Here is a 27,278-nt window from a genome sequence, read left to right on the forward strand (position 1 = left end):
CTAGAGCTTTTCATTCCCTTCCCCCATGCTCTCCAAATCTGAATCTCAACCTTGGCCCTCCAATTAACCAGGATTCACCTAACCTTGGGTTAAGGCCAAAGAGAAAGAAGACAGATTGTGCTGACCAACACACAGTGACTCTGAAAGAGAGTCAGACACAACAAACATAGAGATGAGTGGAGGGCAAACGAAGGGACTGCTGGGCAGGTTGATTTCTGGCTCATTTTTTGGTTGTTTGTTTTTCTGGTCATGGCTCAATGTGGGAAAGTGGTAGGTAGTGATGGCCCCAGGGGCTTAGACTCCCTCTCATCTTATTTTCAAGGGAAGTATATAAATAAACTTATTTTAACCCTGCCCATGCCTGTGAGTTAGCACAGCCTCAGGGTGCATTTTTGGTTTTGCACTGGCATGTGAGCTGATGCACCTGTGCGTATGTGGTCCTGTGCATATGTGTGCCCCTCATGTCATCTGGGTTTCCAGCTCATACTCTCAGTTACCAAATAAAAGACTTTGGACAAGTTTTCTGTAAAATAGTGATAACATAATTCCTACCTCTCAAGGTTATATAAAGATCTAGAAATGAAGTAAAATAGTGCATGTGAAAATGTTTAATATAGTGATGGACTCATTGGCACTCATTAAAATTATTAAATGGCCCACTGCAAGGTGTACTGTTTTTCAGAGTGAGGCCCCATCATCTGCATTCATAAGCTCTACATGGACTATGTGGTGTGTATTTTTCCTCAGAGAACCAGTATATATGTGGATGTGAACATAAAAACTGAAAAGCAGGGGCCTGGACTGATGGCTCAGAGGATAAAGTAACCTCTGGGCACCATGATGTTGTGAGTTTAATACCTGGTCAGGGCTCATGGGAAAAGTAATCATGATTGCACTACTAAATGGAACAACTAAGTGGAATAGCAAGTTGAGGTTTCTCTCTCTCTCTGCCCCCCCCCTTTTTGACTCACTCTTTCTTTCCTTTCTCTCTCTCTCAATCATTGAAAAAAAATTTTTTTAATCTGAAAAACAGAAAAGTGGGTTGGATCTGTCTCTACCCAGGCAGGAATCTTGCATGCTATTCCCTTTGAAGAATTGTTTGAGGTTGTTTCTGTTGGAATTGAGTAGATGCCTATATATTCACTTTAACTTCAAAAGTATCATGTCCCAAACTGTGTCAACTATCCCTTCCGAGAAGCTCTTTCATTGCTCATAAGCCCAGCAAATGCCACCTCACAATGCATATGCATATTTTGTTGTTGTTTTTACTAAATTTCATTGGTGCTGTCCCTTAAAAATCTAATGATATCTGGCCAGGTGGCTCAGTGCATAAAGAATTGTCCCAGTCAGCTGAGGTCATAGGTTCTATCCTTGGTCAGGGCATACACAGGAAGCAATAAATGAGCACATGTAACCCTGGTGGTTGAGACCAGGCAGGATCACATTGGATTCGGGCATATACTCCCTAAAAAATAAGTCACAGGAACCAATAATAGGTTGTCTTATATATACCTTACTCTTCACTAACCAAATTATCTCCTCTCTTATATGCTTTGTCCATGTTACCAATATCCACTAGGTAACTGTCCAAACACTGCAATATTTACCTAAATTTCAGTCTCTATCAGGCTGACTTAGTTCAGTTTTTAGTCATCAGAACTGCTTTATCATAAGAAAGTTATTTGTTTGAACAGGTGTGTACCAATAAATTGTGTCTCTTCTCTCTCAGATTAACTTCTTCCATGATACAAAAAGCTAGGTCAACCACAGGGACTACAAATGAAAAAAAAAAAAAGCTTTGGTCTCTGTATTAGGTATTCCTTCCGTTGTATATAACAACAACAACAAAACCTAAAAGATGATGAAGTAGAGAAAAGAAATTTGGATGTCAGGTATAATTTTTTTTTAAGTCCAGTGTTTTATTTAGATAGCTAAATTTAACAGAGTGACATTGATCAATAAAAGTACATAGGTTTCAGGTAAACATTTTTATAACATTTGAAGAGTTGATTATGTTGTATACCCATCACCCAAAGTAAATCATTTTCCATCACTTTATATTTGTCCCTCTTTACATGATACCCGACACCCCCTCCCCCACATTTCCCTCCCTCAGGTAACCACTTCACTTTTATCTAGGTACATGAGTCTCAGTTTTATATCTCACCTGTGTGTGAAATCATACAGTTCTTAGCTTTTTCTGATTTGCTTATTTAACTCAGTATAATGTTCTTAAGATCCATGCATGTTGTCATAAATGGCACTATGTCATTTCTTATGGCTGAGTAGTATTCCAGTGTATATATGTACCACATCTTCTTTATACATTCCTCTATTGAGGGACACTTCGGTTGTTTCCATGTCTTGGCCACTGTGAATAAAGCTGTGATGAACATGGGAATGCATGTGTCTTTATGTACCAATATTTTTTAGCTTTGGGGGTAGATACCCAGTAGAAGGATTGCTGGGTTATATGGTAGTTCTATTTTTAATTTTTAGGAATCACCATACTTTCTTCCATAATGGTTGTACTAATTTGCATTCCCACCAGCAGTGAATGAGGGTTCCTTTTTCTCCACAGCCTCTCCAATGCTTGCTATTACCTGTATGGTTGATAATAGCTAATCTAATAAGTGTGAGATGGTATATCATTGTAGCTTTGATTTACATTTCTAGAATAGCTAGCGAAGATGAACATCTTTTCATATACCTGATGACTATTTTTATGTCTTTTTGGGGGAAGGGTCTATTCGGGTACTCTCCCATTTTTAATTGGATTATTTGCTTGTTTGTTGCTGAGCTTCGTGAGCTTTAATATATTTTGGATATTAACCCCTTATTGAGTTTTTTTTCAATTTTATTTAATAATGCTTTGTAGTTTTCAGTATATAGATCCTTTTCATTTTTTATTAAATTTATTCCTATGTATTTTTTTAGTTTATTTTCTGAATATTTGGGTTCTTTTATCTAAGACTAACTTTTTCATGATACACAAAGCTAGGCCACCCACAGGGTCTACACATGCAAACAAAAATTGCTTTGGTCCCTGTGTTAGGTCCCTTTTGTTAGATAAAACAAAATACAATTAAAATATAATGAAGTAGAGAAGAGAAATTTGGGTGACAGTTGTAACTTTAATCAAAGCCTAAGTTTGAAGTTCAAGTACCTTCTTCATGCTTGGCATATGTCATTCTCCAAATTCCATTTATTCCCCCTATATTGACTTTATCTTCAGTTCATGAAGAAAATATGAATCTATTCAGATCAATTCCAGGAAAAAAGAGCTTGTTTTTTAAGTTATCTTAAATAAATCCTTGTCCTGCATTGGATCAGGCACCTGTATTAAAACATCACTGCGTTATTGCTGGAATAATATAAAGCAATATTGGAAGCAAGTATTCATATTTAACTGTAATTAATTTAGTATCAATTTGAAGTAGATAATGATAACACAGTATGCATACTATAATTAGAAGAGCAATCACCACAAAAATAGAAAAGAGTAAAAAGGATTTATTCTAGAAATATCTGCTTAACTCAAAAGAAGCTAGTCAATGAGAAAGAGAACAATAAAAATTTATTTTCATATACAATATATAGAAGCAAATAACAATATAAAATAATAGAGTTATAACAATTATTTTAAATATAATTGTGTTATTTAACCAATTAAAAAGCAGAGATTGTTGGACTAAATTTAAAATATTCTTAATTTTTTTAAATGAGAGGAGGGGAGATATAGAGACAGACTCCCACATGTACCCTGACTAGGATATACCCTGCAACCCTCATCTGCTGCCGATGATCGAATCAACCGAGCTATTCTCAGCATCTGAGGCTGACACTTGAACAAACGCAGTAATCCTTAGTTCCTGGGGCTGGTAGTTGAACCAGTCAAGCCACTGGCTGCTAGAGGGAAAGAGAGAATGATGGAGGAGAGAGAGGTTAAGAGAAGCAGATGGTTGCTTCTCATATGATCGTGATAGGGGATCAAACCCAGGACTTCCCCCTGTCTGGCCAACTCTCTATCTACTGAGCCAGCTGGCCAGGGCCTTCAATTATTTCTAGCTACAAAAGACAAATTTTGGATTTAAAGAGACAAATATAACAAAGAAAAAAGATAGAATTCTGGTCAAAATGATGGAGTAGGTAAACACTGTGCTCATCTCCTCCCACAATCACATAAGAATTATAAATTATGTAATAGTTACCCTTAAAAATCACAAGAATATAAGCTTAACTAAAGATAAGCTGATTCCTATAACTAATGATGTAAAGAAGTCAGCTGGAGACTGGTGAGAGGGGCAGGGATGAAAGGGACTGGCCCAACTTCCAGATGAAGAGGTTAAAAAAATGAGGCAAATATCTTGGCTGAAGAAGTTTCATCTGAGAAATGAGCAGTCCCAGCCCCACACCAAGCTCCAAAACCAGGAGTAGGGAAGAGAAATCTACCAGTCTACCAGTGCAGGGAGGAGAAGTCTTCACAATATCTGGCTGTGAAAATCAGCAGGGACTCAGTTTAGGTGAGATGAAAGGTTGCTGCAGACCCATGTGTCCTCTTAAATAACCTTAGCAATGAGTCACTCACCAATAAACACTTGTTTTAAGCTCCACAGAAAACACAGAAGCTTGCCAATGCCAGGGACATACAAGGAGAAACTGAATTATCTCCCTTCAGTTTGAAGCCTGGAGGGGTTCGTCTTCCAAGGACTAAAAATGCCAGCAGGTGGCACTGTTTTCTTATTGAACCCTACCCCTGTATAGCCTGTAGACACAGGTCAATGACAAAACTAATACCACTCTTGCCCTACCTTGGTGATTCTCTGAGACCCTATAACCCACCTAATTCAAGTCTCTGATCCAATTTCTTCTAGAGGTTAAGCCACAAAAGCTACTGACCTGCCAGCTTACATTGCTGGTTTTCCTCAAGTCTTTTAAATGTGCACAGACCCCAAATCAGCAATGGCTGACCTTACTGGCAGTAGGGGCATTTGAACTTGGTTAACAGCATAGCATCTACAAGGCAGCTCCAAGACTAGTGCAGACAACCACCAAACTCAGATCACTTTGTAGCTCCTACCAGGTGTTGTGTTCCCAGACACAGAAAGTGGCTGACCTTAGCCTGCTCTGAAACCCTTCCCAAGGTGTCCCAGAAACAAAATACTTGGTGGCCAGCTTCAGGCCATACCAGAGAACCACAATTAGTACCACAAATAATACACACAAAAGGTGGAACCAGCAGGCACAAGAGATTCATTAATGTGAATCCTGCTCCATGGAATCAGCTCCTATACAATAGCTTGTTCACTATAGTCAATGACATTCTTCACAGGCACTAGGTCTGAGGGTCAATTCCACTTACCAGCATATCAACAGCAATCAAAACCCAACTACAATAGGAGAGTACACACAATCCACACAAGGGACATTTCTGGAGAACCTGGCTCAGGTGATTAGGGCACCACTGAGCCTCTAAGGACACTTACTATATGAGGCCACTCTGCTTAGACTGGAAGATGTGACAAGTATACCTAACCCATAGAAATAAACAAACAAGGCAGACAAAATGAAGAGACAAAGACATATGTGCCAAGTAGAAGATCAGGGCATTATTTAAAACAAACAAACAAACAAACAAAATAGAATAAGAAATCTACCAGATGCAGAATTCTATTTTTCTCTTTTTTTCTTTATTTTATTATTATTATTACTATTATTATTTTTTTTGAGAGGGGGGGACAGATAGAAATGGAGAGATAAGAAGCATCAATTCATAGTTTTGGCACCTTAATTGTTCATTGACTGCTTTCTAATATGTATCTTGACAAGGGGCCTTCAACTTAGCCAGTGACCCCTTGCTCAAGCCAGTGACCTTGGGCTCAAGCCAGTGACTTTGGGCTTCAAGCCATTGATCTTTGGGTTTAAGGTAAGTACCATAGGGTCATGTCTATGATCCCACACTCAATCTTGCTACCCCGTGCTCAAATTGGTGAGCCCATGCTCAAGCCTGTGGAACCCAAACTTCAACTGATGACATCTGGGTTTTGAACTGGGGTCCTTAGTGTCCCAGGCTGATGCTCTATCTACTGTGCAACCAACTGGTCAGTGGAATTCTAAATACAGTTTATAAGAATGCTCAATGAACTTAGGGGAAGAATAGATGATCTCAGTGAGAACTTCAACAGCGAGACATTAAAAATAAAAAAGAAGATAGAAAGCATTAAAAAGTAGTAAGAGAGGTTAGTTACCTCTAAAGAAGTTCCAACAAGATTATCAGCTGATTTCTCAATGGAATCTTTGTAGCCCAGAAGAGATTGGCATGACATTTTCAAAGTAACGAAAAGCAAGTACCTAAAACCTAGATTAGTCTACCTAGTGAGCCTATCATTTAGAATTGAAGGAGGTGCCTGACCTGTGGTGGCGCAGTGGATAAAGCGTCAACCTGGAAACACTGAGGTTGCCGGTTCGAAACCCTGGGCTTGCCTGGTCAAGGCACATATGAGAGTTGATGCTTCCTGCTCCTCCCCCTTCTCTCTCTCTCTCTCTCTCCTCTCTATAATGAATAAATAAAATCTAAAAAAAAAAAAAAATTAAAAAAAAAAAGACTCATTTATAAAAAGAATTGAAGGAGGCATAAAGAGCTTCCCAGATAAGGAAAGGCTTAGAATTCATTACCACCAAACCAGTGATAGAAGAAATGTTAAAGAGACTTAAGAAAAAGGAAAAAAGAAAGAGAAAAAAATATGAATAAGAATATCATCAAGAATGTAGAACACATGAACAACATAATAAACCAGATAAACCCAATGGCATCTCTAGACCCCTTCAACCAATTAATGCATAATGCAGTCTTTTTGAATTCATATAAAAATTCCTGGCCATTCAATATTTTAGGCTATAAAGCAAGTATCAATACATTTAAAATACTAAAATAATAAAACACATGTTTTCTGATCAGAAAGTAATAAAAATGCATAGCAAGAGAAAATATATCACTTAGTATTTTGTATATATTACAGTTTCAAATAACCAAAAGATTAACAACAACAACAAATCCCAAAGGACATTTGGAAATAAGATTAATTGAATGAAAATAAATAACTAATTCAAAAATATGGAACACAGCTAAACAATTCATTTGTACATTAAAATGATAACAGAAAAGACAGTGTAAAATCATTCATCTATATACCACTTTAAGAAACTAGAAAAATACCAACAAATTAAACACAATACACACAATAGCACATACTGGTGTACACATGTGTATATAGAAATACACAAGAGACTGTAAAATTAATAGTGGAAATCAATGATATGGGAAGGTTAAAAATAGATATACCAATAAAACAATAATATTTATTCTTGAAAAAATCAATGAGATTAATAAAAATAACTAAATTAACCAAAAACACACACACATAAATAACTAAAATCAGAAATAAAATTGAGGACACTACTGTGAATGCTGTAGAAATGAAAGATTTTAAGGGATTATAAAGACTAATTTTATATAAAAATCTGACAATTTAGAATAGAAAAATTTCTAAAAAGATGTCCATTACCAAAAACTAACTCACAAAATGTACAAAAAAATAAAACTAAGAATATCCAATACAAGCAAAAAAATATATATTTTAAACCCTTTCAAAGAGAAAGACCCAGAGAGAGATGATTTCACTGGTGAATCTATTGAATAAAGAATAGGCCCTGGCCGGTTGGCTCAGCGGTAGAGCGTCGGCCTGGTGTGCGGGGGACCCGGGTTCAATTCCCGGCCAGGGCACATAGGAGAAGCACCCATTTGCTTCTCCACCCCCCCTTCCTTCCTCTCTGTCTCTCTCTTCCCCTCCCGCAGCCAAGGCTCCATTGGAGCAAAGATGGCCCGGGCGCTGGGGATGGCTCCTTGGCCTCTGCCCCAGGCGCTGGAGTGGCTCTGGTAGCGGCAGAGCATCACCCCCTGGTGGGCAGAGCATCGCCCCTGGTGGGCGTGCCGGGTGGATTCCAGTCAGGCGCATGCGGGAGTCTGTCTGACTGTCTCTCCCCATTTCCAGCTTCAGAAAAATAAAAAAAAAAAAAAAAGAAAGAAAAAAAGAATAAATTACACCAATATTTCACAATTAAGAAAAAGTAATAGAAAGAAAAAAAACTGAACTCAATCTTTGGGGAAAATAAACCCAAATTCTAGGTACAAAAAGAGGTGTCTAAAATATTCTAGGCTAAATCACAGATATAGGAGCCTATAGATATTATTCGACACAATGGGTCATCACTCTACAAACAAATTTTAAACTGAAATAAATACATTAATTAAAACAATAAATTTCCTGGTAATTTATGTAATCAATTATTTCAATAACTAATAAAAGAAATGCAAAGAAGGATTTCCACAAGAACAAAGGAACCTCAGAGTCACCACCAGAAACAGCACAGCCACACAGCAGAGAAGAAAACTTAGTCTTCCTTTTCCTAAAGTTCTGATGCTGGACCTTCTTCTCAAGTCCTACCTGCAGCATCTCCACTGTCAATCCCTGCAACCGATGCTCTAGATTCGAGATGAGATCTCTCATCAAATGGCTCTGCTGGACCAGCTCTTGATCATCTTTTTTCAGGTATCACAAACTATGTCACTCCAGCTCTCCAGCTTTTGCAGCTCTTTCTGCTCCTCACTGTCCAGGATACCTCTCTGTTTTTTAAAACAATCCTGACACTGTCTTTGCTTTTGTACTTGATTATTCAAGAATGAGAAAGACTGTGAGGAACTCAGGCTGGCAGAAATTGGGAGCCAGAAAAACAAGTATTTGAGTTGGAAGTTCTCCCAGTGAAGGGAGATACACCAGAAGAGCAGTTCTTGGGGAAGCTGACTTTTCCTATTATTTTTTCTCCATCACATTCCAAAATAATGACCTCAAGTCTGAATTGTTTCGGCCAACCCTGAACAAAAAAGGGACACCTGATATGGCTCTGCTCTCACACAGATGCCCAGGAGAGTCACACTTCACTTCATTACACCTGATCCCCCTCTTATACACACGCTCTTTCTAGCATTGAAAGCCAGGGACATATCCATGAGCCACTGGCAATAGGCTTCCCTTGAAAGAGTTAAAGGCTCAAAATAATGAGAGAAATGAACACAGAATTCACTAGCCATTCTCACCAGAGTCTCTTGATGAGAATATCTAAACTAGAAATATCTGTGTTAATTTTCACATGTTAATGTTCAGCCTCATCCCTATAAAGAAGACAATAAAGAATGACGAATCAAGGACTAGGGACATAGGGACTGTCAGGGAACAAGATTGAAGGGAATTCCAGAGTGACTAAAGCCCATGGTCCTGCCCAGATTCCTTCAGAAAGAGTCTTCTCCTGCCTTCCAGAAAGTCCTCTCCTCTCTGATTTCAGATCTTAATGTCTCAGCTTTCTGTTGGTCTGCCCTCAGCCTGTCCACAGCTGCCTGGAGCTTCTCCTGTGACAGAGGAATCACACCAGGAACCATGCAAATCTCTGTCTTGAAGGAAATCTGATGTGGTTAATATGTTTTTTAAAGTTCAGAATATAGAGGTGATCACTCCATGTCAACAGAAGACTGATTGTTTGTGTCTTATAAGAAGAAACATGATCCTGTAGTAAGGAAATAACTTGGGTCTTGATCCACCCAGCTGCCCAGTTACCCCTCCTGTCCCAAAGGGAAATGACCACTTGCTTGGACATTAAACCAATACCTATTAGCACAAGGCATAAAAATATCTACTCCTGCTTTAGAGTCTTCTCATCATTTTATAATTGTATGAAATGCACAGAAATGTCGTTCAGACCTTGAAGATGAGCATGGAAAGAAAAGTGATCACAGGCCTCAGGGATATGGTGGCAAGATACCTCATGTCATATGCAAAGTGGAGATTCCCTATCAAGTTTCATTTTCTGCCCTGTCTTTCCCCCATCCTGCTCTGTTACCTTGTACTCCTAGGCAACCTACTCCATGAGGAATGTATGGTGATCACACTCTTGAGACCACTCACAAAGCCAGCAAATTTACCTCCCATCCTCCTTACAGAAGAGCAGGAATTTCTCTCCATGGTGCACACAGGGATCTAGTTCTCTTTCGCTTCTCCTCTGGGCTCAGTTTGACCTCCATAAACTCCTCTACTATGTTGGCCACATGCCGGTTAGGTCACAGGTTTTCAAGCTGGTAAATAATTCAGCACACAGGGCAGCTGCTCTCTACTTCTTAGCCAATTGTGAATTCCTTGTTGTTTGCAGTGATGCAGGTTTGACAGAAGCTGTGCTGACAGTCCAGGCTCAGGGCTTCTGTCAGGAGCTCCAGGCAGATGGGGCAGGTAACTTCATCCATTATGTTCTTCAGGATTACTGAATCCATCGCAGTGGCTACCCCACTTTTATCTGTCCTGATTTGAGGATCTCGTGCTTACAAATTCCTGCTTCATTGAAAAGGTTAAAGGGAGGCCACACAGAAAGAGAGGCATAAAATGATATTACCTATGTTGAAATCAGGAAAAAGGCAAGAAGCAATATTGAAGGACAAGAAAATAAAAGGTAGAGAAACAAGTAAAGTAGTTCACTGTCTGGTAGAGGAACTTTTCATAACAATTTTAAATACTTTTTATTCATGTGACTTGACTAATTTAATTTTTCTCTGTGGAACAGTTGTTACAGTTCTTCACTATACTGAGCAGAAAGATGAGCTGAGGCCTTTCTACCAAGACTCTGTGTGATCTACCATCTCTCCAGCTTCCACTTCCCATGCCAAAATACACATCCTCAGTGAAAAAAACACCAAGCCACTTATGCGTCTGGGTTGTTATACCTGCACTTCTCTCAGTATGCAATGCTGCCTTTCAGATAACTCTCTCCTTCAGATGACTCTCTCCTTACATGTTCATTTAAGAAAGACCTGCTCTGACTTACATATTTGCATTGTAAGCATTGCCATCATTTTCTGTATATTTGAAATTATTTCTCTTATTATCATAAAATAATGTGACAATGTGTTTGTATACATGTCAAGAGCAAACCATCTTTCAGAATGTACATAGAAACAGTGACTTACAAAGGTCATTTATCTTCATTACACAGGGTGGAAATTAACCCAGTGCATACAGGGACAACCTGTAATGTTCTGTTACTACCCTACAGAGTTAATGAAAGACAATTGAAATAACTTAAAACGGTCTAGGATTCCTGTGTTGACAAATAATGAAATTTCACATTGGTCTGTAATAATGCAAAAAAAATTGATAGGAGCTGAATTTTGTGTATGTATGCGGGTGGTGAGAAGGGAGATAGTATCACAGGATCACATATGTGACATACACTAAAAAAATGTAGGAAAACAATTGAAAAAGTTTTCAATTTTATATAAGATCATTCAACAAAATTTTAATAACTATATACTACACACTAATGAAACTAATATACATAAACACAATAATGAGTTTAAAGAGAGAGTTTAAACCACTATGACCCTGGCACTTACTTGGAAATGAAATGAAATAATCAGCCATATACATGTTACAAACAAGAAGATGTGAAAAAACTACTAGAGAGGCATGCATTTTTTGGAGATTCAGATAATGGGGGCAGATAAACGGTTTTCCAGCAATTACAACTTGAAAAAAAAGAATTGAACTGAAAGCCAAAGAGACGAAAATATGGCATACGGGAGAGAAAATCATGTACTAGGTAATGAAAGTGACCTGTTCATTAAAGACAGACCAACGTGTCTGAGTTTGAAAATGCTGGTGTGGCTGGGTGCAGAAAACTGCTAGGCTCTTTGGTCTCACATGAGCCTGTAGTGACCTGACACATGGCATCTCCCCAATCATGTAACATTTAAGGCCTCTTTTCCAAGAGCAGAAGAAATTATCCCTTAGGTCAGGGGTCCCCAAACTATGGCCCGCGGGTTGCATGCGGCCCCCTGAGGCCATTTATCCGGCCCCTGCCGCACTTCCAGAAGGAGCACTTCTTTCATTGGTGGTCAGTGAGAGGAGCATAGTTCCCACTGAAATACTGGTCAGTTTGTTGATTTAAATTTACTTGTTCTTTATTTTAAATATTGTATTTGTTCCCGTTTTGTTTTTTTACTTTAAAATAAGATATCTGCAGTGTGCATAGGGATTTGTTCAGTTTTTTTTTATAGTCTGGCCCTCCAACAGTCTGAGGGATAGTGAACTGGCCCCCTGTATAAAAAGTTTGGGGACCCCTGCCTTAGGTGGTGGTATGTTTGATGGATCCAGTGGGGAATTGGGAAGATGAGTGGGATGGATACACAGGCACGCAGGAGAGAAATAATGAAGCTTTCAGGAGGAGATGAAGGAAACGGAGAGCAGGGGATGGGAGTGAGACACAGGGTGAGGCTAATTGTAAAGACTGGTGGTTAGATTAGCTATCTGGGAACAAAATGTTATCAAACCTGGTCTCCTTCTTCTTATGAATATAGGGTAGTCTCACTTTTATTTTTATGTTTTATTTTTTTTTAAAGAATCCTATAATATTATATAAATGGCCTGAAGTGAAAAGTGCATTTGGACTAGGAGGGCTTATTAAGGATCACAGATGCTAGCAAGTAACTTTACACTTCAAATTTCAAAAGGTGATTGTGACTTTTACAAACAGCTGTGTCTTGATTAGGCCCTGCAGCTGTGTTCATGGACTTTCACAAAGTAATCAGTGCTTTGTACCTCTAGGCTAAATAATCTATGATGTTTCATACTTATATACTGGGTTAGGCTTCTTCAAAAGCAAAGATGACATTGATAACAGACTTCAAGTACCAGTGTAAATGTCATCACTGAGAGCTCACTAGAGGCAGCCAATGTTGGAATGCCGAGTCCTGTGTCTCCTGTCCTGTACCCCAGATAAACCAAGTGACCTGGAAACAAATATTTTTGGGTCAAACAAATGTTAATGTCAAACTGGAAATGATGGTGGTGTTTATTCAGAGACGGTGGCACATAGTGGTAACACAGTGATTAAACAACACTAAGAAAAACGATCATCCACAGCTCACCCCAAGGATACAATGAGTTAGCAGTACTGGGAGGATATGTAACACAGCAGAGGGAAGTCCAGGCTGTGGATGTTGAGATGTAGAACAAATGTATGTTTGGGGAGCATACAGAGATTAGCAGTCAGGATAAAGACTACACAGAATCCTTAAGCAAAATGAAAGGTCACTTAGATCCCATATTGATGACTACAGGCCATATATTTATTCTAATAAAGATCTCAGGTCCCCAAATAAAGAAACTTATAATCACCATTGGGTGGTAGCCCTAAATACCCACATATTGTCTTTGGTTGGTCTTACAGTTTGAAATTTCCTAATGTTGTGAGCCCAACCAAATTTCCCCCTGTGGATACACATCTGTTTTACTGATAGCTCAACACAGTCATGGGGCCCCAGAAATACAAGAAGGCATGATTGCTACTTAGAGGTTCAGAGGTCATGTGGAGGAGAAAGCCCTGGAATGGATTTGCAGAGAGCAAATTTACACCTGGTACACGCCAGACTTTTTAATTCAGGAAATTATCTCTGTGAATTTAATGAGAAGAGAAAACAAAACTCATAGCAACTTAAAAGTTTTATATTTTCTGGAGAGGGCTCCATATAAGGGGCCAGAAACATCTGCTAAAAAGTAGATGTCCCTCAACACAAAGTTTTTTCTTGTTGCATGTAAAAGTTCAGGTTTTACCTTGTAATTACATACATCATCCTGAGTAGGGTATTCCATTAAATGAAAAGACATGAATGTCCTTGGAGAGTCATTTCTCACTCATACAATAGTGCAGCTTATTCCTAGTGAGTCAGAGATTAAGTCACAATAGCAACATTGTGACAGAAAGGCAGTGATAAAAGGAACAACTTAGAGATGAATTTCCCTATTCTACAGATGAGGGCTAAAATATAAATGTGTGTGCATCCACAGAGGGATTCTGGATATTACCACCTTAGAATTCTTTCTCTCAGTCTCCCAAAGTAAGGATTGTGAAAATTCCTGTGGACAACCAAGTATGAGAAAAGATGATATTTGACCAAACTGTAATTTTTTCTTTATAGCACTGATAGTGATGGGAATGGGAAGTTAAAATGCAAAAATATATGGGTATACCGCCAGAAACAGATTTAACGGCCAGCGCACTGGGCATGCTCTCTGGGCCCCAACTTCTCAAGTGCCCTGCAAAACTCCAACTTTAAACTTTTTTATAATGACACCAAGTTTAAGGGGCCCAATATTTTCTTCTGTGCCCGACGCCTCAACCGACCTTAATCTGCCTCTGGATCCCACCATGTCCTGAATGAACGTCCATTGCAGATAATACGCCCCTCCTATCTCATTGGAAGGAGAAGAATGGAATTCTCTTTATCTTCTTCAGAACTATCAACTTGCTGTAAATGCAAGGCTGACCTGGGCAAGAAAATGCTTACCTACACTGTTGTTAAGAAATCCCACAATTGTACTTCTGAATATTGTATCACTGTGAATAAGTTTTCAAAATGGAATAAACAGAGCTAATATTTAAATTCACTTTTCATTAAATAGAATTACTCCAAAAAAATGGGTGGGGAAGATATTATATATAAAAATACTTTACAATTAGCTAAAGTTTAAAGAAAGTTGTCATTCTTTTCCTCAAGTTATTTTATTTCTTAAAACAAAGCAAGGGTTATATTTTTAAAAGTAAACAAATATGCATTTTAAAATTATTTTTTCAGTTACATTGAGAGGCAAAATAAAAACTAATAAACAGCAAACTTGATAATGCCTTATATGCTAGAAATTACAGAAGTTACTGAAAACATTGTTGTTCAATTTTTATAATACTACATTAGGCAAATTTTATTTATTTTTTACAAATAAGAAATAGAATCATATAAAATTCAGATTATTTGATTAAGGCCAATATGTAGCCAACCAGAATTATAATAAATTTCTAACTATCACAGACACAAACAAATATACACACAGGCTTTTCTATCACTGGCAGGGTGGTCTTGACAGCAGCACAGAGGTATCTGGGATCTGAATATGAGACTCCAGTAAAAACCAACCTAGTGTCCCTAAAGGCACAAACCTATTCCATGAGACACAGGCACAGTTTATATTTTTCAGATTTGCAGAGAAAAAGTTTATTAAAATGAGACACGTGTTTTATACTTAATGACACTTTCCTTCTCACAGTGAATCTAACTATGCTGTGCTTTTTAATACCTGGGCTATTTGAGGTAAATTGCATTCAAGTGTATTATTCAAGGTTACACTGCATGTACAAAGAGAGACTGCACTTGAATTCAGACACTCTGGACACAAAACTCCCACTCTTAGCATATATTATTGATGATATTTTCCGGTTCACTCCTTGAGGTATAACCAATATTGTGGGAAAACTGACACATCCATGGAGATTCATTCTACAGTGAACAACTCCTATACCAAGTCTTGAATAGTATACAAAAGTAGTTTAAAAGCTTTCCTTATTCTTCTCAGTAGCAGAGGAAATGAGATGATAAAATTTTGGCAGAAATGTCACTTACATACTGGTGTTCTTAATGAGGCATTAGTCATCATCCTTTATATTATATATAATGATGAATTAAGATAGTCTATTAATATAAACAAGGTGTCAAAAATATGACACAAGACAAATTTTATGTTTATTGATGAATGAAGGAAGCAGAAATGGAAAAAAAAGGGACACAGCAAGGAAAGGTTGGTGAGAATGCTGTAGGTGAGCTCAGTGCTTTATGTGCACCTAAGACTGGAGGCTCTTAAAAGAATGTGGATCTTGCTAACACAGTGTCATAGGACCAGGACATGTCATAAGATTGAAAAATGGATACATTCTCTGACAAAATGAACATGAGGAGAATTTATAGATGAGATTCCCCTGGTTTGTGATATTCAAAAATGATACAGTTCTCGCCTCACAGTCTACAAAAATGCCAACACGACAGGGACGAACAGGCAAGGAAAGAGTTCTTTTCCAGGGACAATTGCTGGACTCATTTTCAAAAGCTTTATATTGACATTGTTTCTCTAACCCTATGACCCAAACACCATATTTAGGTTCATATCTAGAGTAATTCAGTGGACAAGGAAAACTTGGAAAAAAATCACTCCCTACAGAGTTTTTTTCAAAGAGTTGTGCACAATATACTCCCAAGACCCAGGCACTTTTCTGTGACACATCTACCTCCCAATAATGTTTTCCTGATGGGACGATCTGTGAGCCAAATACAGCATAATTATGATAATCATTGATATGCTTATTATAATTTGTATTCAATGTTGACACACGTCTCGCTTCTCTCTGATCCTCAGAAATGGTAACAGCTTTATGATTTATTGGACTACACAGGGTCACGTGAACTGTAGAAAAAATTACAAGGTTGGTTAAGAAATATGAGGTACCTTCATTTGTGACATTTTAAGAGAAATCTTGAGAATTATGTGAATGGGAACAGGGAAGAACTTAGTTCAATTCTTGGGGAGAGAGGTAGAACACTACAGAAATTTAAGATGTATGTGTTTGTGTCTGGAAAGAAAACATGGGGCTTAAGACAGGAGACCTAGTAGCAAATGTAAAATTCTGCAAGAAGGTTAAGACAGAGTGGTATCACAATATTGTGATATCTGCTTACCCCAGTAGCGACGCACATCAGTTAGCCCTGAAATGATAAAAATCCATAATATTAAATATAAGCAGAGGATTCAGCATTAAAATCTATTTTCTTTCCAGATCAGGAGAGACAGTGGGGTCCATGTGAGGTAGTGCATGAAAGAAAGGGAAAACAAGACAGCAGGCTACCCCCCATTAAATACGACCATATCCTCCACACATAATATCCATCCTCCTTTGTCTCCTCTGTCCACACTTAGAGACTGAGCCCTCCTCCCTCTTTATCCCACCAGCACAGGAATCCCGCAGCCACCCTCTTGCCCTAGCATTCCTCACCATTCCACTCTTCCAGCACCACTCCCAGGTCAGGAACTTGGAACACTATCCTTTCTTTCTTCTTAAAAGGTTCTGGCTTCTTCAGAGTGAAGGCATTACTCCTAGAAAAGATAAAAAATTGACCTCCACACCTCTGACTTTTTATGCCTCTTAAACCACCGACTTCTATCTAAGGACCCCTTTCAAGCACTTAAGCTAACATCCATGGGGAACCTGAGAAAGGAGAGACTCTTGACTGTAGAGCCAGAAGAACCATGCTCGTGTCCCACTTTATATGTAAACATTTTGTCAGTTTAGAAAGGCCTTAGCCTCTCAAAAGAACAGATTATTCCTTCTAAAATAACAACTAACCTTTACGTCTACCTCCTGAAATCATATAAAATTATAAGATGTCATTTTTTTTAAAAAAGGAAATTTTAGTCTCTTACATTAATGTGAAGAAAGTTGCTGCATGAATGGGGAGGGATAATACATAAAAGTGAGGTGGCAGAACCTGGTTCCTGGTTGTCTGAGATATTACAAGTGTGGGAATTCTGTCTGGAGAGGACCAAGACCTTTATATTCTACTCCCCATTAGTAAGGCCCTCACAATAACATCTGAGATTTCAGGTTCTCAGATAAAACAAGAACACTTGGAAAAGAAGACACTGTGAATACCATACTAATAATAGTGGTCTGAGTTTCAAAGTGAAAGACCTTGATGAAGCCAAGTCGGTGTACAAATGTAGAAACAAGGATGCTGCCCTTCCATTCTGGTTTCAAAAGTACATACTCACAGTGTATCAATTGTTTACACCAGGGCCAAAACATTATTTGCAACTGAAGACTGTTATTGGAAAATAAAAATAACTGTATAGAAGGAGCTAGTCTCTTCTTATTAATTTAATTTAAATTATAAATTAATATTATATTTATAATTTAAAAATTAATAATATAAGTACATAAATATCAAAATATAAATATGTGTAATTATATATAAATATAAAAATTTAATATAATTTAAATATAAAAATGTTGTCTTCAATTATGGATACTTGGCAGGTAAAGAAGACACACTTACCCATAATAGATCAAGTAGCTAGTGGAACCTGAGATATATACAGGCATGCTGAGTAAATAAAATTTATGAAAATACAGGATTCTGATGATGCAACATTTTGGTCCTAATTCTGCTACTGGCCCAAACTCTGCAACTTCCACCACCCAAATTTCCTATAATAGAAAATGGCCCATTCTTAATAGTTTTAGAACACTCAAACCATATGAACAGAAATTTAAGATAAAACTACACCCAAATTTTCCAACCCTGAGTAATACTTTTTTCTCATTAACCTCCAGTTAGCTTAAATGGCTTTAAGCCTCTTTTCATAGCACAGATGGACCATCTCTGGTCTCCCACATGTACCTTTCCATGATGCCATTCACATCCTACAAAGAAAAGAGAAAATATGAGTCAAGAATTGTTAAGACCTCCTAACTTAGAACGCTTCATCATGTCCTCTCTACCCCCTGGTTTGGTGGGAATAGAGATGTTCCCAATGTGAGAGCCAATAAGTAATGACCCAGGTCAATCATTCCATAAGATTCATGTGAGTTGTCAAGTTTCCAAAAAGGTAGAAACATTCTGACTCTCTGTGATGTTGGCATAAGGCTTCTAGTGCCTGGAAGTAAGACATATTTATGAGGAAAGAATATTGCTTCTAATTTTTATCCCCCAAAGTTCATAAAGATCCTCATGAGATGTTTTAAAGGATCCATTGTTTGTTCTTTCTTTCACCATAATATAACGTGATGAACTATTACTGAAAATACATTATGCCAGCTTGGGAGAATCAAGGATAAGTAAATAATCATATTCCTCAAGAAGTTAACAGGACTCTGCTGAGGAGACAAGCAAACAAATGTACTAATGTAGACTTGTCTCAAGTCGTCCCTCACTATATACACCATTTATAAATGACCTAACTCACTCTCTAAATTTAACACACACCTGTACAATTTCTGAGTTTTTATTTTTATTCAAATTTGTCTCTCTTTTTTTTTTTTGTATTTTTCTGAAGCTGGAAACGGGGAGAGACAGTTAGACAGACTCCCGTATGCGCCCGACCAGGATCCACCTGGCACACCCACCAGGGGCGATGCTCTGCCCACCAGGGGGTGATGCTCTACCCCTCCGGGGCATCGCTATGCCGCGACCAGAGCCACTCTAGCACCTGGGGCAGAGGCCAAGGAGCCATCCCCAGCGCCCAGGCCATCTTTGCTCCAATGGAGCCTTGGCTGTGGGAGGAGAAGAGAGAGACAGAGAGGAAGGGGTGGGGCGGGGGACGGTGGAGAAGCAAATGGGCGCTTCTCCTATGTACCGCTGAGCCAACCGGCCAGGGCCTCAAATTTGTCTCTTAAATACAGGCTAATATATTCCCTATTAAAAAAACCCATAAGATCCAATAACTTGGGATCTCTTATATGTACTTTCACCACACAGTTTCCTCCCTTATTCCCCTTTGTCCATGTTACCAATATCACTCAGTCACTGTCCTATATGTGCATTACAATCTCCACCAAGCTGGCTTAATTCATATCATTAACAGTTTTTAGCCATCTTAAATTTCTCATCATCATATATTTTTTTGTTTTCACACATACATACCAATACATTTTGCCTCCTTTATCTCAGAATAACATCTTCTATGACAACAAAAAGGAGACCAACCACTGGGTCTACACATGCAAAAAAATTGCTTTGGTCTCTGTATTAGGGCCTTTCTGTTGTATATGACAAAAAAATTAAAAGTTGATGAAGTAAAGAAAGAATATTTAAAAACCGTTGTAACTTTAATCAAAACGTAAGTTTGAAGCTCACACATTGTCATCAGGATCTGGTCATTTCATTCTCCAAATTCTATTTATTTCATCTATATTGACTATATCCTCAGTTCATAGTAAAAATATAAATCTCCTCATATAAGTTACAGGAAAAAGGAGAACTTGTCTTCCTAATTATATCAAATAATTATGTGGCCTGCATGGTTTTGGTCTTCACTGAATCAGGTGCCCTTATTAAAATATCATTGTGATGTTTCTAGAATAATATAAAGCAATTTTATTTATTGCTTTATATGTAATTCATACATTTCTATTGCAATTAATTTAGTACTAATCTGAAGTAGATCATGATAAAATAACATGCATATTGTAAGACAAAGAGCAACCACCACCAAAATAAATGAATAGTAGAACTTAAAACTTTATACTGGAAATTCTTGTTTAACTCAAAAAAAGCTAGACAATAAGAAATAGAACAATGAAAATTGCAGGCAAAATATAGAAACAATGAATACAACACAAATTAGTAGAGCTACATTGACAATTGTATTAAATGTTATGGTCTTATTCCACTAATTAAAATGCAGAGATCTTAGGATTAAATAAAAAGCAATTTCAATTAATGCCAAATATAAAAGAAACATTTTGAATTTAAGGACACAAATATGGCCAAAGTAAAAAGAGTTCTGGTGAAAATGATGGAGTAAGTAAATGCTGTGTTCATCTCCTCCTACACTCACATGAAAATCATAACTAAATTACAGAGTAACCTCTCTTTGAGAACAACATTAGTATGAACCAAACAAAAACAAAACTCCTAAAACTAATATAAAGAAGAAGTCACCTGGAAGATGGGTAAGAAGTGAAGAAACAAAATTGGCTGGTCTCACATTCATGAATGGGGTTTAAGAAACGAAGGGGATAGAAATGGCGCCGTGAGGAGCATGACCGAAAAATCTCCCCAAAATTTCAACAAATTCATCAACCAGAGACAGAAAAATCTATCCTTGGAGCATCCAATACTTCCACACCCTGAAGGTGAAGGTAGGGTCAAGCGAAAATTTGACTAAATATATAATCAATCCTGAAGGAAATAAGTCGGACAAAGAAACTCTCTGCCTTCCTCACTAACCTGAGCAAAGGCTGCTCTCACTTGGAACTGAGAGTTGGGAGGAGCTAAGGGTGTGGAGGTAGCTAGGCTGCGGCACGGACATTCGTTCAAGCCGAGGAAAGAGTGTGCCTGTGGTGAATCAGCCCATGCAAGCAAACACCTGTGCACCGCGCCACCCACATGCACTGCAAGCATCCCAGCCTCCCATGCCACGAGCAGCCCGGCCTCCCGCATGCCACGCCACAAGCAGTTCAGCCTCGCGTGCGAGCAGCCCACGCATGCGAAGAACAACCACCCACGCATAAGTGACCGCCCGCACCATGAGCAGCAGCTGCCAGCAGTGCACTGGGAGTGCGCCAAAGCGAACTTCCCTACACCCGAGCTTCTCTAGACGGGTGGGGCACCTCACCCAACCATTCAAGCTAACAATCAAGCATTGGGGGAGGGGCGCGCACCTTGCAGTTCATTCTGGAGAAATTCCGCGGATCCAATCCCTGAAATTAGCTTAACCCACAGGCTGCTCACCTCCCAACTGACCTACGGGGCTTTAATTGACAAGATCTCTCTCAGTTCAGGTGTCCAAGACAAGAGGCGTGATATTTTTTAGTGCCTCTTGTTAAAGGGGTGGGGGCAACTTCTGATTGGCAGAGCTTGCATACTCAGGCATATATGCTAAAAAGAGGGACTTGGCAGTGTTAAGCCCTCCTGTACTGCAGGCAGCAACTAGTGCATCTTCTTCCCAGCCAAAACAGGCTACAAAGTGCGGAAAGCCTGGGGAGAGTGGTTCCACAGAGTGCTAGGTGTGCTGAACAGGCCTGGAGGCTCATAGAAAGTCACCTTGAAAGCAATTGGCTCCCAGCCTTGCCTGATTACACTGGCTGCTCTGACTGCCAGAGCCTTACCCAGAGCCCTGTGTTGAGTGGGGATAGAGTGGGGATTTGCCAGCTCTTTGAGCCTCTTACTCCCCAGGCAGAGGCAGCGGCAGCCTCATAGCTGGATCATCAGGCTGCTAATTCAGGAAGGAGAGACTAGGAGAGAGGCTCCGGGAAAACAGACTCTCTCATTGTTGGAGCCTGCAAACACTAACAAGCCTTGACTACCAAAAAGACTGAAACCAAATATATGACATTGCCATAGCATCTCATCAACTATAAATCCCTACCTAAGCATGCCACAGGGGCAGAGCCTAGGGTACAAAGTCACCAACAGGAAGAGGGAGAGGAAAGAAAAGGAAAGAAGAAGTTAACCTCTCAAATTCAAGAAAAATCCACAGACTTTATAATATGTTCCACTTTTTTTTTGTTGTTTGCTTCTTTCATCTTCTTGCCTTTATTAGTATTATTTCCTCCACCTTGGTCCTTTTATTCTCTGCCTGTCTTACTCTTTCCTTTTCTTGAACTACACTACCCATAAGTGTTTCATTTTATTTCTTTTCTCCTTTCTTACTCTCCATGAGGGTTACATTCCTAAACCCTTTACACTCTCTCTCTCTCTCTCTCTCTCTCTTTGTTTTTTTCTTTTTTCTTCCTTTCCTTTTCCCTTTTTTCTTGTTTCTCCTTTTCTATTAGTTTCTTCTTTTCTCCTTTTAATTTTCCTCTCATTCAATCCTCAATCACAACAAATTATTTAATTTGGGACTCAAGTGTTTTGTGTGTTTTTCTGTGGCATTTTGGGTGCTTTTTACTTCGCTTTTTAACTCATTAGCATTCCTCCCAACCCAGAATCTCCATTCTATTCAGTCTTTGCTCCACTTAATACAATAGTTTTTTTTCCCTTTTTTCTGGTTTCTATCTTTTTCCTCTCATTATATCTCTTAATCGACCATCACTTACAAGCAAATCATTTTATACTTGACCCAAATTTTTTCCTCTTTTGCATTTTGTGGGTCCCTACTTCCTTTTTTGCCCCTTGAACAGTTTCCCTCAACTCAGGCTCTCTGTTATAGGCAGTTTTTGTTCCATTTAGCATAATATAATTCACAGTTTATCACAATATTTTCTTGAGGAGGGAAGAGGAGGGGAAGAGAAGAAAGAAAAGGGGAGGAAAATAATAAATTATTATTGGGGTTTTTTTCCAATTTTTTTTTACTTTTTCTCTCTACTTTTTACTCATTATTAATTCTCATTAATGCTATCAACAAGACCACCCTCAGATGCCATTAAAAAAAAAGGAAATGAAATATCATGGATACAAAAGAAAGCGAAGTAACACAGATAGATGTGAAAAAATCTATGGAGAAAAAATTTAATATATTGGAAACCTTGGAGCTAAATGACAGAGAATTTAAAATAGAAATCCTAAAAATACTCAGAGATATACAAGAAAACACAGAAAGGCTATTTAGGGAGCTCAGAAAACAAATCAACAAACACAAAGAATATATTACCGAGGAAATTGAAACTATAAAAACAAATCAAACAGAGATGAAAAACTCAATTCATGAACTGAAAAATGAGGTAACAAGCTTAGCTAATAGAACAGGCCAGACAGAAGATAGGATTAGTGACATAGAAGACAAGCAATTTGAGGCACAACAGAGAGAAGAGAGAGACTCAAAAATTTAAAAAATGAGAAAGCCCTACAGGAATTATCTCACTCCATCAAAAAGAATATCATAAGAATAATAGGTATATCAGAGGGAGAAGAGAGAGAAAATAGAATGGAGAATATATTCAAACAAATAATAGACGAGAACTTCCCAAGCCTGTGGAAAGAACTAAAGCCTCAAATTCAAGAAGCAAACAGAACTTCGAGTTTTCTTAACCACAACAAACTTATTCCAAGGCACATCATAATGAAAATGACAAAAACCAACGACAAAGAAAAAATTCTCAAGGCAGCCAGGGAAAAGAAGAATACAACATATAAAGAAAGGCCTATTAGATTATCATCAGATTTTTCAGCAGAAATTCTACAAGCTAGAGAGTGGACCCCAATATTTAAAGCCCTGAAAGAGAGGAACTTTCAGCCAAGAATACTACACCCATCAAAGTTATCCTTCAAGTATGAAGGAGAAATAAAAACATTCACAGATACAGAAAAGATGAGGGAATTTATCATCAGAAAACCCCTACTCCAGGAAATACTAAAGGGGTTTTTCAAACCAGATCCAAAGAATAAAACAAAACAAAACCACAAGTAAAAGCTCCACCAAGAAGACAATAAAACCAAATTTAAACTGTGACAACAAAAGCAAAAAAAAGGGGAGAGGACGGAGATTAACAGTAGCAAAGGACAATAAAGTGCAGAAACACTCACAAGATAAGGTACTACAATGAATATGGTAGGTATCCTTTTCATTACTTAATGGTAACCACCCTTGAAAAAACCATCACAGAAGCACATGACTTAAAAAAGGTAGCAACAGAGGAAAGAAGTATGGAACACAAACAAACAACAAATGATAGAAAAACAAAAGAGAAGAATCAAACAAGATACAAAACTAACAGAAAGCAATTTATAAAATGGCAATAGAGAATCCACAAGTGTCAATAATTACACTAAATTTAAATGAATTATACTCACCAATAAAAAGACACAGAGTAGCAGAATGGATTAAAAAAGAAAATCCAACTGTATGCTGCCCACAAGAAACACAACTAAGCAACAAGGATGAAAACAAATTCAAAGTGAAAGGCTGGAAAACAATACTCCAAGCAAAGAACATCCAAAAAAAAAGCAGGTGTAGCAATACTCATATCTAATAATGCTGACTACAAGACAGCAAAAGAACTCAGGGACAAAAGTGGTCATTTCATAATGATTAAGGGGACATGGAATCAAGAAGAAATAACAATTCTTAATATATATGTACCAAACCAAGGAGCACCAAAATATATAAGAGAGCTACTTATTGACCTAAAAACAAAAACTGACAAAAATACAATCATACTTGGAGATCTTAATACACCACTGACGGCTCTAGATCGGTTATCCAAACAGAGAATCAATAAAGATATATTGGCCTTAAATGAAACAATAGAGCACCTGGATATGATAGACATCTACAGGACACTTCATCCCAAAGCGACAGAATATACATTTTCCTCTAGGTACATGGAACATTCTCAAGAATTGACCATATGTTGGGCCACAAAAATAACATCAGCAAATTCAGAAAAATTGAAATTGTATCAAGCATATTTTCTCATCACAAAGCCTTGAAACTAGAATTCAACTGCATAAAAGAGGGAAATAAAACGACAAAAATGTGAAATCTAAACAACATACTTTTAAAAAATGAATTGGGTGCTGGCCGATTGGCTCAGTGGTAGAGCGTCGGCCTGGCGTGCAAGGGGTCCCGGGTTCGATTCCCAGCCAGGGCACACAGGAGAAGCGCCCATCTGTGTAGAAGGGCCCCCTCTCCTTCCTCTCTGTCTCTCTCTTCCCATCCCACAGCGAGGCTCCATTGGAGCAAAGATGGCCCAGGCACTGGGGATGGCTCCTTGGCCTCTGCCCCAGGCGCTAGAGTAACTCGGGTCACGACAGAGCGACACCCCAGAGGGGCAGAGCATTGCCCTCTAGTGGGCAGAGTGTCGCCCCCTGGTGGGCATGCTGGGTGGATCCCAGCCGGGCGCATGTGAAAGTCTGTCTGACTGTCTCTCCCCGTTTCCAGCTTCAGAATAATACAAAAATAAATAAATAAAATTTAAAAAAAATGAAAGGGTCAAAGAAGAAATAAGCTCAGAGATCAAAAGATATATACAGACAAATGAAAATGACAATACGACATATCAGAATCTCTGGGATGCAGCAAAAGCAGTAATAAGAGGGAAGTTCATATAACTTCACGCCCACATGAACAAACAAGAGAGAGCCCAAGTGAACCACTTAACTTCACACCTTAAGGAACAAGAAAAGGAAGAACAAAGACAACCCAAAACCAGCCGAAGAAAGGAGATAATAAAAATCAGAGCAGAAATAAATGAAATAGAGAACAGAAAAACTATAGAAAAAATTAATAAAACAAGGAGCTCGTTCTTTGAAAAGATCAACAAAATTGACAAACCCTTGGCAAGACTCACCAAGGAAAAAAGAGAAAGGACTCATATAAACAAAACCAAAATGAAAGAGGAGAAATCACCACAGATATCATACATATAGAAAGAATTATTGTAGAATAATATGAAAAACTATATGCCACCAAATTCAACAATCTAGAAGAAATGGATAAATTCCTGGAACAATACAACCTTCCCAGACTGAGTCATGAAGAAGCAGAAAGCCTAAACAGACCGATTAGCAGGGAAGAAATAGAAAAAAAGTTATTAAAAACCTCCCCAAAAATAAAAGTCCAGGCCCAGACGGTTATACTAGTGAATTCTATCAAACATTCAAAGACTTGATTCCTATTCTACTCAAAGTCTTCCAAAAATTGAAGAAGAAGCAATACTTTCAAACACATTTTATGAGGCTAACATAACCCTCATTCCGAAACCTGGCAAGGACGGCACAAAAAAAGAAAATTATAGACCAATATTTCTAATGAATACAGATGCTAAAATACTAAACAAAATACTGGCAAATCGAAAACAACAACATATTAAAAAATAATACATCATGATCAAGTGGGATTCATCCCAGAATCTCAAGGATGGTTCAACATATGTAAAACGGTTAACGTAATATACCATATCAACAAAACAAAGAACAAAATCCACATGATCTTATCAATAGATGCAGAAAAGGCATTCGATAAAATACAACACAACATTATGTTTAAGACACTCAACAAATTGGGTGTAGAAGGAAAATATCTCAACATGATAAAGGCCACATATGATAAACCATCAGCCAACATCATATTAAATGTCATAAAACTGAGTACTTTCCATCTTAAATCAGGAACAAGACAGGGTTGTTTACTCTCTCCACTCTTATTTAACATGGTGCTAGAAGTTCTGGCCAGAGCAATCAGACAAGAGAAAGAAATAAAAGGCATCCATATTGGAAAAGAAGAAGTAAAGGTATCACTTTTTGCAGATGATATGATCCTATACATTGAAAACCCCAAAGACTCCACAAAAAGATTACTAGAAACAATAAACCAATACAGTAAGGTCGCAGGATACAAAATTAACATACAAAAGTCCATAGCCTTTCTATATGCCAACAATAAAATATTAGAAAATGAACTCAAAAAAATAATCCCCTTCATGATTGCAACAACAACAACAAAAAATACCTAGGAATAAACATAACAAAGAATATAAAGGACCTAGATAACGAAAACTACAAAGCATTGTTAAGGGAAATCAAAAAAGATACAATGAGATGGAAAAAATATTCCTTGTTCGTGGATAGAAAGAATAAATAAAAGCAAGATGGCCATATTACCCAAAGCAATATATAAATTTAATGCAATTCCCATCAA

The 27,278-nt window shown here is 38.1% G+C and overlaps 1 protein-coding gene and 1 pseudogene across 7 annotated transcripts in view; both read right to left on the reverse strand.

Annotated features, from left to right (window-relative positions):
• Positions 1-2,120: 2,120 nt before the first annotated feature.
• LOC136318454 (tripartite motif-containing protein 5-like) overlaps positions 2,121-27,278 on the reverse strand; it is a 42,818-nt gene continuing 17,660 nt past the window's right edge. For 2 of the 7 annotated variants that reach the window (XM_066250782.1, XM_066250781.1), the window contains exons 5-8: positions 18,377-18,399; positions 16,972-17,072; positions 16,658-16,684; positions 14,705-16,385 (exon numbers count right to left, since the gene is read on the reverse strand). In XM_066250782.1, coding sequence (XP_066106879.1) covers positions 15,805-16,385; positions 16,658-16,684; positions 16,972-17,072; positions 18,377-18,399 — 732 coding nt within the window. In that variant the 3' untranslated portion in view covers positions 14,705-15,804. Of the gene's footprint in view, positions 3,338-11,374; positions 12,887-14,704; positions 16,386-16,657; positions 16,685-16,971; positions 17,073-18,031; positions 18,184-18,376; positions 18,400-19,609; positions 19,735-27,278 lie in introns of those variants that run through there. The other 5 variants (XR_010728076.1, XM_066250784.1, XM_066250783.1 and 2 more) reach the window with 5 other exon arrangements.
• Positions 9,229-10,375, reverse strand: LOC136318458 (tripartite motif-containing protein 5-like; annotated as a pseudogene).

The sequence above is a fragment of the Saccopteryx bilineata genome, chromosome 1 (assembly GCF_036850765.1).
Source record: "Saccopteryx bilineata isolate mSacBil1 chromosome 1, mSacBil1_pri_phased_curated, whole genome shotgun sequence".
Taxonomy (NCBI): domain Eukaryota; kingdom Metazoa; phylum Chordata; class Mammalia; order Chiroptera; family Emballonuridae; genus Saccopteryx; species Saccopteryx bilineata.